The sequence below is a fragment of the Erpetoichthys calabaricus genome, chromosome 6 (assembly GCF_900747795.2).
Source record: "Erpetoichthys calabaricus chromosome 6, fErpCal1.3, whole genome shotgun sequence".
Taxonomy (NCBI): domain Eukaryota; kingdom Metazoa; phylum Chordata; class Cladistia; order Polypteriformes; family Polypteridae; genus Erpetoichthys; species Erpetoichthys calabaricus.
Window position 1 is genome coordinate 6,337,640 of NC_041399.2, and position 17,922 is coordinate 6,355,561.

General features: G+C 41.8%; 1 protein-coding gene across 1 annotated transcript in view; it reads right to left on the reverse strand.

The window, feature by feature from the left end:
- Positions 1 to 3,452: 3,452 nt before the first annotated feature.
- Positions 3,453 to 17,922, reverse strand: part of LOC114653196 (V-type proton ATPase subunit d 2-like) — a 38,545-nt gene continuing 24,075 nt past the window's right edge. The window contains exons 7-8 of the mRNA XM_028803378.2: positions 8,230 to 8,304; positions 3,453 to 3,836 (exon numbers count right to left, since the gene is read on the reverse strand). Coding sequence (XP_028659211.1) covers positions 3,675 to 3,836; positions 8,230 to 8,304 — 237 coding nt within the window. The 3' untranslated portion in view covers positions 3,453 to 3,674. The remainder of the gene's footprint in view (positions 3,837 to 8,229; positions 8,305 to 17,922) is intronic.

Here is a 17,922-nt window from a genome sequence, read left to right on the forward strand (position 1 = left end):
CACACAGACACGGGGAGAACATGCAAACTCCACGCAGGGAGGACCCAGGAAGTGAACCTAGGTCCCCAGGTCTCCCAACTGCGAGGCAGCAGCGCTACCCACTGCGCCACCGTGCCGCCCCTAGTATATACATATATATACATATTATACATATATATATATTTATACATTTGTATTTGATATACTATGCAGACAATATAACATTAACTGCAATAGGTGAGCAACAGTGTCAATGGAAATTACATGGAAAAGCAAGCTAGTTGCTAATGATAATCAATGTAGAGCAAAGTAAAGCAATGAAAAGTAACAGGGGAAGATCAAGAAGAGAAATGACAAATGTGGATACAGTTGGAAATGACTACAAAACATAATAATAATTCATTACATTTATATAGCGCTTTTCTCAATACTCAAAGCGCTATCCACACAGGGAGGAACCGGGAAGCGAACCCACAATCTTCCACAGTCTCCTTACTGCAAAGCAGTAGCACTACCACTGCGCCACCTGTGAGGATAACATGTCCATAGGTGCATACCTGGGAGTAATAATACATGAAGATGGAAGGACAGATGATGAAATTAGAAACAAAATAAACAAGGCAAATGAAAGATATTATCAACACCCTAACATGGAGGAAATAGGTAATGTGGATAACAAATGCAAAGATGTACCTACATGAAACCATATATGTACCACCAATCATATACACTGTAGAATCTTGGAGAAGATGGCATAAACAAAGACCCAAAATCATAGCAGTTGACATGAAATATTTACAAGAAGCGATAGTACTAGGGTGTTGTATCCTGTTAGCCATTATGAATGTAGTGAGAAATCAAGCAAAATGACCCCTTTTATTGGCTAACTGAACTGATTACAATACGCCAGCTTTCGAGGCAACTCAGACCCCTTCTGTATTACATCTTCCCTGAAGAAGGGGCCTGAGTTGCCTCGAAAGCTTGCGTAATGTAATCAGTTCAGTTAGCCAATAAAAGATGTCGTTTTGCTGGACTTCTCACAAAAAGCAATAGGTAAAACAGAAAGAGACTGAATAAAAAAATAAATAAAAGAATCCGTGAAGAACTGGTAATACAACCACTTGTGGGCCACAGTGGCATGGATATATAATGTGGAGGAGTGAAACAAGGTATCTCAGGGAGAATAAAAAAATAACAGAGGAGAAGACCTAGAAGGTGTCACGCATGAGTGCCTGGCGACCACCTTCCTGGCTTTGATCAGGTAAGTCATACCACCCTGGCCACCAATGTCTTCTCTTTTATCAAAATCCAGATGCAAAGTTCAAAGAGGTGAGAAGCATCCTCCTTCAGAGCCACAGCACCATACGTCACTGCTGGTCTAGGCTAGCAGTTGTAGACCAGCAGTTTCAGGAGAGAAGTTATGTCACTGTATTTCTAAGGACACAAAGCAAATTTAATGATGGTTGCCGATATTTGAAAGAGGTCGCCTAGCGCTCCCCATGCTCCGTCCTGTATGACCACCCCCTTCCTGTCTAGCCAGCATAAAGACAGGTGATTCCCGGATATACTGTATATTGTCACTAGTGGACCCAGAGCTCCAGACAAAGCGTTACTTTTGTTTTTTTTAAAACAGTGGGACGTCAAGAGCCTTTTCCTTTTGTGCCCTGGGCTCTGTCCTTACGTTAATTTATGACCTTATAAAAAAAGGGATAACCTGGCTGGTGCCCCAGCATTCCTTATTTTTTCCCTCACTGTGGGTCTCTATTGCAGCCATAAAGGGTATGGGAAGAAAACATCAAAGAAGCAGCAAGAAATAAACTTAAGAAATTTGACAAAGGAGAGGAGATCATTCAGTCTTTCAAGCCCATTTGTTTTGCTAACAGCTAAGCTGTTCCCATATCTCATCCAGAATATTCTAAAAAGTTGTCAAGGGTTCTGCTTCAACTCCATTTCTTTGTTCCAGAGTTCCACAACTCTCTGTGTAAAAAAGTGCTTCCTGGCTTCAGTCTTAAGTCCACTTCCCCTTCATTTCCACTCGTGTCCTCAAGTATGTGATTCACCCTTTAAGCTGAGAGAATATTGCTGGATCTTCTTCATCAATGCCTTTGAGGATTCTGAAGATCTGGATTAGGTCATCACGTAGTCTTTCATGCACAGACTTCTTCTTCTTTTGGCTGCTCCCATGAGGGGTTATCACAGCGGATCATCTTGCTTTGTCACACCCATCACCTGCATGTCTTCTCTCACCACATTCATAAACCTTCTCTTAGGCCTTCCTCTTCTCCTCTTGCCTAGTACCCTAGTACCCTTTTCCCAATATACTCAGCATCTCTCTTCTGCATATGTCCAATGTCGCCAATCTCGCCTCTCTGACTTTGGCTCCCAACCGTCCAATCTGAGCCGACCCTGTAATGTCCTCATTTCTAATCCTGTCCATCCTCGTCACACCCAATGCGAATCTTAACATCTTTAACTCTATCTCCTCAAGCTCTGCCTCCTGTACCACCATCTCCAGCCCATATGACTACCGTCCTGTAGACCTTCCCTTTCACTCTTGCTGATACCCGTCTGTCTCAAATCACTCCTGAAACTCTTCTCCACCCACTCCACCCTGCTTGCACTCTCTTCTTCACTTCTCTTCCACAATCCCCATTACTCTGTACTGTTGATCCCAAGTATTTAATCTCATCCACCTTCGCCAACTCTACTCCCTGCATCCTCACCATTCCACTGACCTCCCTGTCATTCACACACATGTATTCTGTCTTGGTGGTCCTACTGACCTTCATTCCTCTCCTCCTCATATCTCCACCTCTCCAGAGTCTCCTCAACCTGCTCCCTACTCTTGCTACAGATCACAATGTGATCAGCAAACATCACAGTCCATGGGGACTCCTGTCTAATCTCATCTGTTAATTCTCAGAGTCTGTCATGTCCTCAAGTGCCATGATGCACATGTTTGCTATCCTCTGCACAACCTCAAGTGTTGTGGTGATCAAAACTGCACACAACACTCCAGATGTTGTCTCGCTAGTGCTATATAGTCTGAGCATAACGTCCCTTGACTTAACTTCAACAGTTTTTATGATATAACCAAACATTTCATTTGTCATTTTAATTTAGATGATAAAAATGTGTCAACATAAACTCCTAAATCCTTTTCAGAGGTCTCTTCCTGTACCTCAGTGTCTCCCATCTTCATTTATAATCAGTGTTCCTGTTGCCCACATGTAGCATTTTTTTGCATTCTCCAAATCCTGAAGCTTGTCCAAGTCTTTCTGAATTCTTTTTGCTACCTCCTCAGTGTCTGCAATCCCTCCAATTTTAGTGTCATCTGCAAATTTACAGTACCAGAATCAACATCATTAATATAAATCAGAAAACATAACAGTCCAAGAACAGACCCCAGAGGAGCTCCACTAATGACAAAGCCGACTCAAACAGGAGAAAACAGAAGGACCCACAGCGATCCCTCGAGTACAATACATTTATTAGTATCGGTTTATGATTTATGGCTTTAACAGACTGAATGTGCTCTCTTGAAATGAGCAACAAACAACATTATAATATGATTAATGGCTACCTTCACCAGACACAGTTACAGTTTAAAACATTTCTAAAAATCGGGCAGGTGTGCTCAGGTAATCAAACAAAGACAAACACAAAATGTTAGGCAATGATCTCTAATCCTCACTTTACAAAATTGGAATGTAATTGTCTATCTTCGTTCTGTGCCTTTGGGAGATGCACTCTGCAATCCACACAATGTTCCGACATTCCTGCTCCTTCAGCTTAATGTAGGCGTAGAAGACTCCATAATGAAACTGGTTAAGAAAAGCCAGGACGTTCATCTTCACCTAGAGAGAAAGAGCCGAAAGTGAGGAAAGTTTACACAATTTGCATGTCGTTACCGAAGCTTTTGTTTGATTTGTGTTAACAAGACAAATATAAGAGCACGACAGACGTTTTGAGAAGAAGTGACTATTTTGACCGACCAGGCCCATCAGCAACACGCTGAAATCCTTCAAAAACTTTCAAGTTGAGACTGGAAGGTCTCCAAAGTACTCCTATACAATACAATACAATACAATACAATACAATACAATACAATACAATACAATTTATTGTTGTATAGCCCAAAATCACACAAGAAGTGCCGCAAATGGGCTTTAACAGGCCCTCCCTCTTGACAGCCACCCAGCCTTGACTCTCTAAGAAGACAAAAAAAAACCTTGTAGGGAAAAAAATTGGAAAAACCTTGGGAAAGGTAGTTCAAAGAGAAAACCCTTTCCAGGTAGGTTGGGCGTGTAGTGGGTGTCAAAAAGAAGGGGGTCCAATACAATACAATACACAGAACAGAACACGTCATCCTCAATACAGTATAAAAATAGAAATATTACAAGTATGGAGCAGAATTTAACAGTAGATGATATCACATAATAGGATTTGGATTTGTTTAGAGCCCTGGAGACCTCAGCCATCAAGGTGCCTCCCCCAATTGGCTATTCCACAGCTGAGGCAGCCAATCCCAGCCTATCTATTACGCTGTTTGGTAATCTAATACACTGTACTGTCCAAGACACGTGAGTAAGGGGCAACTACAAAGGTTTCAGTATCACTCCAGAGCATGTGAGGACGCTCTCGGTAATGCCTTCTCCTCTTCTACATTCATGACAGACCACCCAACTGACTACTGACACCATAACCTCTTCTATCAGACCAGAAGACCTTCCACCTAATGAAGTTTGACACCAGAGGTCGATGTTCATTTCTGGAACCCGTGGGTGAGTGTACAGCTCATCACACCAGCACCTCCATTTTCTTTGATCAATAATGACCTATATCTTCTTCCTCCTCTTCATCTTTTCCCACTTCTATGTTGGGTCAATGAGCTTGATCAACCTTCTCAATATATCACCCTGACTAGAGCTGCTGATTAACTGTACAGACTGCATTTCTATTGTTGGTCATTAGCACTAAAACATAAGTAATATGATAGTTAGAATTTCTTACTAACCCTCACCTGTTCTGTTTCTCTTTTCGGTAGTCAAATGTGGCACTTGGTGCCACTGCCCACCTGCCAAGATGTTCTGCCTGCCTAAGGTTAAGTCATCTCTGATGGAGGATCCCAGAATTTGTCGGGTAGAGGATTGGCTGGCCCAGCACTGACTCAGCTGTGAAATGACCAATAGGGTAGGCAGCTTGATGGCCGAGGCCTCCAGGATTCTGAACAAATCCAAATCATATTATGGGATATCATCTACTGTTGAATTCTGCTCTGTACTTGTAATATTTCTATTGTACTATTGTATTGTATTGAGGATTACTTGTGTTCTGTTCTGTGTATTGTATTGTATTGGCCCCCTTCTCTTTGGCACCCACTACACACCCAACCTACCTGGAAAGGGGTCTCTCTTTGAACTGCCTTTCCCAAGGTTTCTTCCATTTTTTTCCCCTACTAGGGTTTTTTTTTGGGGGGAGTTTTCCTCGTCTTCTTAGAGAGTCAAGGCTGGGGGGCTGTCAAGAGGGAGGGCCTGTTAAAGCCCATTGCGGCACTCCTTGTGTGATTTTGGGCAATACAAAAATAAATTGTGTTGAATTGTATAGTATAGCTTGGTCCTGCACCTCCTCCCCAGTCAGACCCTATCCCTTCAGATCTTCTTTTACCCCATCCATCCACCTCCGCTTTGGCCTCCCTCAGTTTCTCTCCCATTGCACTTCCATTCCCATTCACTCTTCAGCCCACATTGTCTCTCATCACATATCCATGCTACTTCAACCTACTGTCCTGTACTTTCTTGTAGGCATCTTTTGCTGGACGATCATGTAAATAATTCACTTCCTCTGCTTTGAAATTGTTAGCTATGCAGCATTGTCCAAACACTGCCACCTTCTGACTAGGAGAGTATCAATGTGGTGATCAAACAGGCCATAAAGGCTTTTGGGTCACTGACCAGATTAATGTGGTTAAGTATAAAAAGGGCCTAGTGTGGTAAGTGTGAGTAGAGCTTTATTCCCCTCATAGCTTTGAACATTTGAGTCACGTAACCTCTTCATCTCCATTTACTCACACTGACAAGGTTCATTCAGCTCTTTCATTCTTCTGCCAAAGCTCGTATTTCGCAGCCAAGCCGCTCTTTCTCTGGACTTTCTCCAGCTCTGCTATGTCTTTTTCTGTAATACGCAGCCCAAAACTGAACACAGTTCTCCAGATGAGTCCTGACGTGTGTGTTTGTTACACAGCTTTGCTGTGACCTTCTTTGACTTGGTACTTCACCTTCCTCTTTGCCCAATTACGTTCGTGTCACATTACACGACCTTTCAAGCGATTTTCACTGGCACACCCCATTTCCATCATCTTAGCAAATTGTAAGTTTTATGCTAAACCAAGTCAAGATTGTTTTTGAAACGTATCCATTCAGTGTGATGCTCTGAGTCACTTCAGTGCCGTCCATCGTCTCGGACATTTCTCTTTGCTCTGGACCTTTCTCCTGCACCCCAAGGTGGCCAATAACCTCTACGCTTGCAGGACTGGCCGGTCAGCAATGGATATAAATATTGAAAGTTGGATGAGTGAATTGGGTAAGGAGACATGAACGATGTGCAGGGTATTATTTTGATGTTTGTACAGGGATATTCAATCGTAAGAGGCCCCAGATATTATGTAATAACTCTCGCTAGGACAAAGCAATCTGAACGAAACAACGTGCAATGTGCTCCTCGGTATATGGAGCTTTGAACAAGCCATGATGCCCTTGCGTAGAAGCGATGAGGTAGACGAGACAGCAGTCGTGACGTTTTACCTCCGTTTACAACTTCTGGGTGTGTACCACCCGTACCCCTTCACTCAGTCACTCGACTTCTCGTCAGGATGGTGGTGTACAATATTGAGCTGCGTGTCTTCATGGTGCAAACCTATTGGATCACCAATTTGTTTAAGCGATGTCAGAATCAACTGGATGATTGTGAGTTAACGGAAGGTTACTTCCAGCATGATGGAGCAATGTGTCACACATCGGCAAGGAGCCTGGCAGAAATGGAATCCTTCTTCGGCAACAGATTCATTTCAAAGGGGCTTTGGCCACCACGGTCGCCATATTTGACACCACCAGACTTCTTCCTTTGGAGTTTGCTCAACAGAAAAGTCTATCAGAACAAACCTTGCACTGAGGAAGATTTGAAGGAAATTATCCAACGTGAAATTGCTGCTCTTCCCCCCGAGACGTTTACCGATACATTCAGGAACATGGAGCGCCGCGTCGAAATGTGTCTGGCAGAAAACGGAAACCACCTCCAGCATCGCATGTAATGCAATTGATTACACAAACGTCAGGGTATAAAGTGGATTTTATTTGGTTCAGATTGCATCATCCTAACACAGTGGTTCTCAACCTGAGGGGCGGGCCCCCTAGGGGGGGTGCGAAGTAACAAAAAGGGGGGCGTGAAGATGTGAAAAAAAGAAAACAAGAATTGAAAATATGAAAAATACATCTATTGAAACCAAAACAAATTAACTTAAAGTACATTCTGATACTAGAAAAATAAATATAGAGTTAGATAAATGTCGATAAAAGTTAAGTAGGTATAATAAAATATGCATCTATGATATATCATTAATTACAAAACAACAAATTGGTATTAGTGGGCTCCTTTCCAAAAAACGTTAAGGGGGGGGGGGGGGGAGGCGCGATAAAACTGTTATGAAAACTCGGGTTGCAAATACTTAAAGGCTGAGAAACGCTGGCCTAACAGGAGTTACAATTCGTGTGAATCTCCCTGTATCTTTTGTATACATTCTGTCATATTCTAATAATCCATCCATCCATCCATTTTCCAACCCGCTGAATCCGAACACAGGGTCACGGGGGTCTGCTGGAGCCAATCCCAGCCAACACAGGGCACAAGGCAGGAAACAATCCTGGGCAGGGTGCCAACCCACCGCAGGACACACACAAACACACCCACACACCAAGCACACACTAGGGCCAATTTAGAATCGCCAATCCACCTAACCTGCATGTCTTTGGACTGTGGGAGGAAACCGGAGCGCCTGGAGGAAACCCACGCAGGACCCGGGAATCGAACCCAGGTCCCCAGATCACCCAACTGCGAGGCAGCAGCGCTACCCACTGCGCCACCGTGCCGCCCTATTCTAATAATAATAATAATAATAATAAAATACCAAAAGGGACACTTCTGAGATCAAAGTCAACACTCAAAACTTAAAAAAAGAAATAAACAGCAGCTTACCTCATGTTCAAAAAATTTGTCCTCTAGCGTCTTATCAGAACCCTGACCAGAACTTTCAAACAGATATTTGTACTCCTGAGATAAAGAAAAAAAAAGAAAAAGAAACAGCAATAAAGCAAATCAGCAAATCCTTAAGAGTGTAGAAACATGTAGCTTACTGAGCGACTCAGTTTGACTCTCATTTTTAACTTTGCTTCCATGTACATTTACTTTTTTGCGCTCTCCCATTAAATCCTCTCGTCGTTTCTTTTGCTTTCATGGGATTTTTTTTTTGGTGAGCGGCTTTGCCATTGTCAGGTAAAGTCAAACAGAAGTGTAGAGCAAAGGGTTCTCAACGTCGGCACTGGGGGCACACTGTGCCGCAGTTTTTTGTTCCAACCAGCTTCTGTTTTTAATTGGAATCCTGGGCTAATTAAGTGAACAATTATTGCCCAGATTCTGTGCTTTGGGAGCAATATAGAAATTAGAAAACTAGGTTTATATATATATATTTATATTAAAATGCAGTTATATGGGAATCATGTATTATTTTCTTCTTTTTAACATACTTTCATCTTGATGTTCATTCTATTTTTCCGGGTGTTTAATTGTTTAATTAATCCATTATTTATTAATTAGTGGGTCTGACGCTAAAGTAGCTGCAGCCTTTGATTATTCCGTGTTGTTTGCCAGCCTGTCTGCTCTGCTCGTTTTTAATTGTCATTAATAAGATACAACAAAGGGGAAAAACTGCACAGAGAAAGGACAAAATATAATGAAAGCAACAAAAGTGAGTTAAGCATTTAAATCTATAGCAAAAGCAGAAATTTTTCTAAATGTCTTATACATGTAAAAATCATGCTGCTGTGCTTTTTTAATGTAGAATAAGAGAAGAGAAAAAATATGCCAGCTAATTAATTGAGATCAGTGCTAGCAGTTGTCACTGATTATTAGAACATTAGAACACTCGAGACGAAAACAGGCCATTCAGCCCAACAAAGCTCGCCAGTCCTGTCCACTTATTTCTTCTAAAAAAACATCAAGTCGAGTTTTGAAAGTCCCCAATGTCTTACTGTCTACCACACGACTTGGTCGCTTATTCCAAATGTCTATTGTTCTTTGTGTAAAGAAAAACTTCCTAATGTTTGTGCGAAATTTACCCTTCACAAGTTTCCAACTGTGCCCCCGTGTTCCTGATGAACACATTTTAAAGTCACCGTCTCGATCCACTGGACTAATTCACTTCAGAATTTTAAACACTTCAGTCAGGTCTCCTCTTAATCTTCTTTTGCTTAAACTGTAAAGGCTCAGCTCTTTTTATCTTTCCTCATAACTCATCCCCTGTAGCCCTTAATCAGCATAGTCGCTCTTCTCTGGACCTTCTCTAGTGCTATTATGTCCTTTTTGTAGCCTGGAGACCAAAACTGCAGCCAGTACTCCAGATGAGGCCTCACCAGTGTGTTATAAAGCTTGAGCAGAACCTCCTGTGACTTGTACTCCACACATCAAGGCACTATATAACCTGACATTCTGTTAGCCTTCTTGATGGCTGCTAAACACTGACTGGAAGTCGATAGCTTAGAGTCCACTATGACTCCTAAATCCTTCTCATCTGGTGTGCTCTCGATTTTCAGACCTCCATTGTGTATTCAAACCACACATTTTTACTTCCTATGTGTAATACTTTACATTTACTGACATTAAATTTCATCGTCCACAAATCTGCCCAAGCCTGTATGCTATCCAAGTCCTTCTGTGATGATACAACGTATTCCAAATAATCTGCTAATCCACTTATCTTGGTATCATCTGCAAACTTAACCAGTTGTTACTTATATCCATCCATCCATCCATCCATCCATCCATCCATCCATTATCCAACCCGCTATATCCTAACACAGGGTCACGAGGTTCTGCTGGAGCCAATCCCAACCAACACAGGGTGCAAGGCAGGAACAAACCATGGGCAGTGCGCCTGCCCACCACAGGGCATACACACACACACCAAGCACACACTAGGGACAATTTAGGATCTCCAATGCACCTAACCCACGCAGACACTTGGAGAACATGCAAACTCCACGCAGAGAGGATCCAGGAAGCAAACCCAGACGGGTCTCCTAACTGCGAAGCAGCTGCGCTACCACTGCATCACCGTGCTGCCCTTGTTACTTATATTCCAATCTAAATCATTTATATCTATTAAAAACAGTAGCGGCCCCTGCACTGACCCCTGCTGGTCACCACTCTTAACATCGGCCAGTTCTGATGAGATTCCTCACACCCTCATCACCCTCTGCTTCCTGTGTCTGAGCCAATTCTGCACCCATCTAAAAACATCACCCTGAACTGCCACTTGTTTTAATTTGATGCCCACCCTCTCATGTGGCACCTTATCAAATGCTTTCTGAAAGTCCACATCAATGATATCATCTGTTTCACTTTGATCGTATCCTTTTGTTGCCTCCTCATAAAATTCCAGCATGTTAATAAAACACGACCTCCCTCTTTTGAGCCCATGCTGACTGTTCCTAATATCTCCTGTCCTTGCCAGGTGTTGCTCAATCTTATCCTTAATAATTCCTTCCATTAATTTTCCTGAGATGTTTCACATTAAGCTTACTGGCCTATAGTTGCTAGGATCTGCCCTGTCACCCTTTTTATTTAATGGGATGATATTTGCCATTTTCCAGTCCTTCAGAATCTCCCCAGTTCACAGTAACTTCCTAAAAATATGAGTCAAGGGTTTATATCTGTACTCGCTAGCCTCCTTAAGAACTTGAGGGTAAACATTATCTGGTCCTGGTGATTTGTTTGATTTCAGCCTATTTAATCCACACAGCTCTTCTCCCTGAATCTGGTTGAAGCAAAAACCTAAAGCCACAGTGGGCCTCCAGGACCAACTTTGAGAACCGCTGGTGTAGAGCATGACATCCCTATGTTTAAAGGTAAATCCCCATAGATTTCCTCCATTTCTTTGAAGATCTTCACGCTTTTTAATGTCACATTTCAAGTGCTTTGCCAGGTGTTTTTGAAACTCCTCTTCGCCGGCGCTGGAGCGCATTCCCGTAAAGCCTACTTCTCAGTCTCTCTCATTGTTTTCAAGGCTCCTTATGGCCTGCTGTCCAGTTTTACACTCTCAGTCTTTGAAGGTGACGCTCTCAGAGTGCTTTTAGCAGTTGTAAAAAAAAAAAAAAAAAAACAATAAAACAATAAAACGTTAACCGGCTTTGTGTGTGCGACCTGAAAGCCATGTGTGGCTTTGAGAAAAGACAGAGTGGTTTGGAGTCCATTGTTTCAGTTTGCCGGACCAGTCGGATGTTTGTGAATACATTGTGGAGATTTGGTTTTGTGTTTCGAGTTTTGAGAGAAGGGTGACATGTTTTAGGAAATTGAGAAATGAGGTGATTTTAGGGCCAAACATCTCAAGTAAACATAAAGCTCTTTATTTGCTGTCTGTATGGAAAAAACTAAGCAAGACTTGAATAGATGGTCAACCCATCATCTCACTTTAGCTGGAAGAATCAGCACTGTCAAGATGAATATCCTTCCTAAGCTTCTCTTTGTCTTTCAAAGCATTCCAATATACAGTCATATGAAAAAGTTTGGGACCCCCTCTCAGCCTGCATAATAATTGACTCTCCTTTCAACAACAAAGAAAACAGTGGTCTGTCTTTCATTTCCTAGGAGTACTGCGGTGTTTTCCGAACAGATTTTTAGTGATGCAGTATTTAGTTGTGTGAAATTAAAACAAATATGAAAAACTGGCTGTGCACAAATGTGGGTCCCCCTGTCATTGCGCTGATTTGAATGCCTGTCACTGCTCAATGCTGATTGGTTGATGAGCTCGTTACGCCTTGAACTTCATAGACCGGTGTGTCCAATCATGAGATATAAAGGTATTTAAGGTGGTCAATTACAAGTTGTGCTTCCTTCCCTTTGACTCTCCTCTGAAGAGTGACAGCATGGGATCCTCAAAGCAGCTCTCCAAAGATCTGAAAACAAAGATTGTTGAGTCTCCTGGTTTAGGGGAAGGCTACAAAAAGCCGTCTCAGAGGTTTAAACTGTCAGTTTCTGTAACTGTAAGGAATGGAATCAGCAAATGGAAGGCCACAGGCACAGTTGCTGTTAAACCAGCAGGTCTGGCAGGCCAAGAAAAATACAGGAGCGGCATATGAACAGGATTGTGAGAATGGTGACAGACAACCCACAGATCACCTCCAAAGACCTGCAAGAACATTTCGCTGCAGATGGTGTATCTGTACATCGTTCTACAATTCAGCGCAATTTGCACAAAGAACATCTGTATGGCAGGGTGATGAGAAAAAAGCCCTTTCTGCACTCACGCCACAAACAGAGTCGCTTGTTGTATGCCAATGCTCATTTAAACAAGCCAGATTAATTTGGGAACAAAGTGTTTTGGACTGATGACAAAAATGGAGTTATTTGGTCAGAACAAAAAGCGCTTTGCATGGCGGAAGAAGAACATCCGCAGTCCAAGTAAAACACCTGCTACCTACTGTCAAATTTGGTGGAGGTTCCATCATGCTGTGGGGCTGTGTGGCCAGTTCAGGGACTGGGGCCCTTGTTAAAGTCGAGGGTCCGATGAATTCAACCCAATATCAACAAATTCTTCAGGATAATGTTCAAGCATCAGTCACAAAGTTGAAGTTACGCAGACATTGGATATTCCAACAAGACAATGACCCAAAACACAGTTGGAAATCTACAAAGGCATTCATGCAGAGGGAGAAGTACAATGTTCTAGAATGGCCGTCACAGTCCCCTGACTTGAATATCATTGAAAATCTATGGGATGATTTGAAGCAGGCTGTCCATCAAATTGAACTGAACTGGAGAGATTTTGTATGAAGAATGGTGAACAATACCTCCATCCTGAATCAGACACTCATCAGAGGCTATAGGAGGACAGCGTCTAGAGGCCAAAAGGAGGCTCAGCTAAGTATTGATGTCATATCTCTGTTGTGGTGCCCACATTTATGCACCTGTCTAATTTTTTTATGATGCATATTGCATATTTTCTGTTAATCCAATAAACTTAATGTCACTGCTGAAATCCTACTGTGTCCATAAGGCATGTCAGATATTAAAAGGAAGGTGCTACTTTGAAAGCTCAGCCAATGTGAAACAAAACTCCAAAGAATTAAAATCCAAATCCAAACTTTTAATCCAAACTTTTTCATATGACTGTAAAATCAATAGATCATCTTTTTAAGAAATTAGATTCAATCATAACCTCATTTATTTTGAATTCAAAACATCCACATATCCAAAGGGCAACCCTACAAAAATCTAAAGCAGAAGGTGGCATGGCTGTACCTAACTTTCAGTTTTATTACTGGGCAGCAAGCATACAAGCTATAAAAACCTGGACATGGACACAAACAGATGAACATACACAGGTTTGGTCCACAATAGATATAAAATCCTGTAGCACTTCTTTATATTCCTTGCTCTGTACCCCAATAAGTAGAAGTCACCGCCAATATACTAACAATCCAATTGTGCTTCACTCACTCAGAATATGGAGCCAATGTAGGAAGTATTTTAAGATAGGGAAGCTTTTATGTGCTTTTATAAGCTTTTATCCTCACAGGTGGCGCAGTGGTAGTGCTACTGCTTTGCAGTAAGGAGACTGTGGAAGATTGTGGGTTCACTTCCCGGTTCCTCCCTGTGTGGATAGCGCTTTGAGTACTGAGAAAAGCGCTATATAAATGTAATGAATTATTATTATTATTTATGTGTGGCACCTTTGCACGAGAACACCTTTTTCCAAACTCTCAAACATATGCAGTTTTTAATGTCAGTAAAACAGTTGGGATTAAATCACTTAGAGATCTGTACATAGACAACATCTTTGCATCCTATTAACAATTACACTCCAAATGTAACTTTCCAGCAACACATTTCTTTCACTATCTTCAAATTAGAAACTTTGATAAACAGTACCTGCCCAATTTCCCTTACCTCTCACCTACCTCAATCCCAGGAAAAATATCGCTCAGTTTCGAGGACTCAGACAGCACTTCTCTAACATATAAAACCATTTTACAGTCCTTCCCGTTCAAAGATCCCAGAGTACAGTGGGAAAAGGATCTCTCACTCAACATCTCAGAAAAGGAGTGGAAAGTAGCAATGCAAAGAATTCACTTGAGCTCCATATGTGCAAAACATACAATTATTCAACTCAAAATTATATATTGAACATATCTGTCTCGTTTAAAATTATCCAAAATGTTTCTAGGGCGAGAGCCAACCTGTGAACGTTGCAATCAAGTCCCAGCCTCAGTGGACCACATGTTTTGGGCCTGCTCCAAATTAACATCATTCTGGACCAAAATCTTTAAATGCCTTTCAGACAGCCTTGAGGTCCCAATCCCTCCTAACCCACTAACAGTGTGTTTGGTGGGCTCACAGGTGGGCTTAAAGTGGAGAAAGACAAACAAACAGTAATGGCCTTTACTACACTATTGGCACATAGACTTATTTCACTGAACTGGAATAATCCTAACTCTCCTGTTCTAAGTCAGTGGGTAACTGATGTTATATATGATTTGAAACTGGAGAAAATCAAATTCGCACTTACAGGGTCTGTGCAGAACTTTTTCGAAACCTGGCAGGATCTGATCAATAACATTTTAGAATAAGCTTTTAAACTGAAGAAGCGGATTCTCTCCCCTCTTTTTTATTCTGTTTATTTTTATTCATTTATTAATTTATCTATTTACTTATTTTTACTATTGTTAAAGTTTTAGGCTGGAGTTATACTTCACGTGACGCAACGCATGCTGCAGCGGACGCTCCTGCTACGCAAGTGTTGAAGTGTTTATACTTGCGCGCGTACTTCACGTAAATCTGGAGGAATCCGCCAGGTGGCAGTGTGAGATATCATCACGGTAAGAACAGGTTCGGCTTCTCTGTGTTGTGAATTGCCTAGAACACCCATTAAATTCCGATGACACCTTACCGCAATATCTCTGAAAAGGACGTTTATTGATTAAATCCAGGGATGTGTCCATTCCAGCAAGCACTGGGTGAGTGAGAACCAATCCCTGGACGATGCCTCGGCTCATCGCAAGGTGAATACAAGTACACAAATACACTGGCGTCATTTTAGCGGCACCAAATCCCCAAATCTGCATATCTTTGGAAGGAAACTGGAGCACACTGAGGAAACCCAGCAGGAAAACGTGTAAACTCCAGGCAGGGAATATCAGCGACATGACTCCCTGCAAGACAGCAGCGTTAACGCTCCGCCACTGTGTCACCCCATGTGTGTAATTATTAACAGTATTCATTATTTAAACGACATTACCGATTTATCTGTAAAATGTAATATACATACTTTAATGCTTTTCATCATGAAAGTGATATCAAGTATAAATCTAAGGATTCTAAATGTGCAGAGAGTTGGAATATCATACATTTAATGTGCTCAGTGTGGCGATCTATTGCTGGCGATTTGCTGCTGTCAGGAGCAGAGGAATCCCTAGAAAAAAAGACGGCACAGAAGACGGTATGTAAGAATGTTAAAACGTATCATGTCATTACGATCGGGAATATGCGACACTTGAATATAAAAGCACCACGAATACATCTGTATGTCGGCATTTTGCTTCACCACATCGAACCATTTATCAAATATCGAAGTGCGCACACTGATCTCATAGGATCCGCAAAGCGGCTTTCTGTCACATGTAGATAGTAAACAGAGACTCTGATGTCACATTCCGACTTTTAGCACACTGTGCCTCCTGACTTTTTGCTGGTACTGCAACTCGCGCATGCGTTGCGTTAATTTCTGAGGATCTGCTCAGGGGACGCGTCAAATGAACGCTCAGAACGTGTGGCGGCCATAATGCGGGCGGGTACACGTTCTGAGCGTGAAGTATAAATGAGCCCTTACTCTGTTGGCCTAGCTCTCTTTCTCGTGGGCTGGGGATTGATTTGTTTCAAACCTAGTTTTGTGAATGTTCTTTGATTTTAATAAAATCAATAAAATGCTTAAGAAATGCTTTCATTTTGACAAGGACATTTATGGTTTGCACAAATCAGTGTGTGGTTTGGAAATTATGCCGATAGTTTTGAGGGACTTGCTTGACGAGTAGCATATTAGCTACTCAAAAACAAGTTTGACGATGTCGGCATGGCAGGACATTCAGGTGCGTTTGGCAACTCTGACATGAAAGTTGGAGTATTTCACCTTTTTTATTTACTTCATCCAAGATTCATTTGTTACAATTTGCTTTATTAAATAGTTTTGTAAAAATTACTCATGTTCACACTATTATAATGCAATTCCATGTGTTAAAAGACAAAATTAAATCCGCACTTTTTATCCGCACTTTACAATGGAGTTCAAAACGAGGCACCAACAGCCTTGTGGTGGCTCAGTGGCTTTCACGCAACAGCAGATGGCACTTCAAGTGATGTGACAATGACATTGGCCGATGTGTGTTCAATGGTGGAGAGTCTGTGACTAACTGTCATCCGATTTTTGCAAACGTGAAATTTTTGAAAGTAGAACCAATAGAGTCATATCCAATAAGCAGCAATTGAAAAATATCAATTAATACAAAATGACCAATAAAGGCATAAAATTAGCATCAATATTACACTCTGCGGCATGGTGGCACAGTGGGTAGCGCTGCTGCCTCACACTTAGGAGACCTGGGTTCGCTTCCCGGCGTGGAGTTTGCATGTTCTCCCCGTATCTGCCTGGGTTTCCTCCCACAGTCCAAAGACATGCAGGTTAGGTGCACTGGTGATTCTAAATTGTCCCTAGTGTGTGCTTGGTGTGTGTGCCTTGCGGTGGGCTGGCGCCCTGCCCAGGGTTTGTTTCCTGCCTTGCGCCCTGTGTTAGGTGGGTTGGATAATGGATGGATAAATAAGTTAGAACTTGGAAAGAAAGTAATGTGTCATATAATGGGAATATGAACGTATGAAAATGTGCTATATAAATAAATGTTATTGTTGTTGAATGGCACATGAAAGGCAAGAAGATTGGGGACTTCCTGCAATTGTTTGTGTATATCTGGAACTATAAGATCAAGGGCTTGGTGCCATAGATCAGGGTCTTAAGCCACTGAAGACCTTCCCTGCCTCCTGATGCCACTGTTCATTTTTAAACATGTCATGCGTTTCTATCAGTTACGGAGGCTGCACCCCTCCCGTGTTATTAATGAGTTCTAATAGCATTTAGCTGTGGGTTGATAATGTCGGTTCTTTACAATAATAATCTGCAGATATTTATGGTCAATCAATTCACTCTGATATGTGTTAACATAATAATTATTTTCCCCTTTCATTTCTTTCCAGAGAAAGTGCTCTAGTAGTTAACTTACCTAAAGCTCCATTAGAGGGCGCTGCTGTGTGAGCTCTTTGTGCCCACACACTCCGCCCAGCAGTTGAGTGACTTGCATTGGGCATTCAGGCTGCAATCGGACAAGTAAAAGAAAAAAATCTACAAAATACACAAGTTCAAGCAACTGCTCTCAAGGTACAACTGAAATGGGAAACTAACCTATAGTTGAAGTTGCACCAAATGCTTCCCTCTTTTAAAATGGACGCCACTGCTTTTCAATATAAATTTTGAAATTTTAAAACTAGCACGACCTGTTCACAATATCTGAATGAAAACTGTCAGCAAATAGCTTTGAAAAATAATTGTGTCACATCTCAACAAAGTTGGTC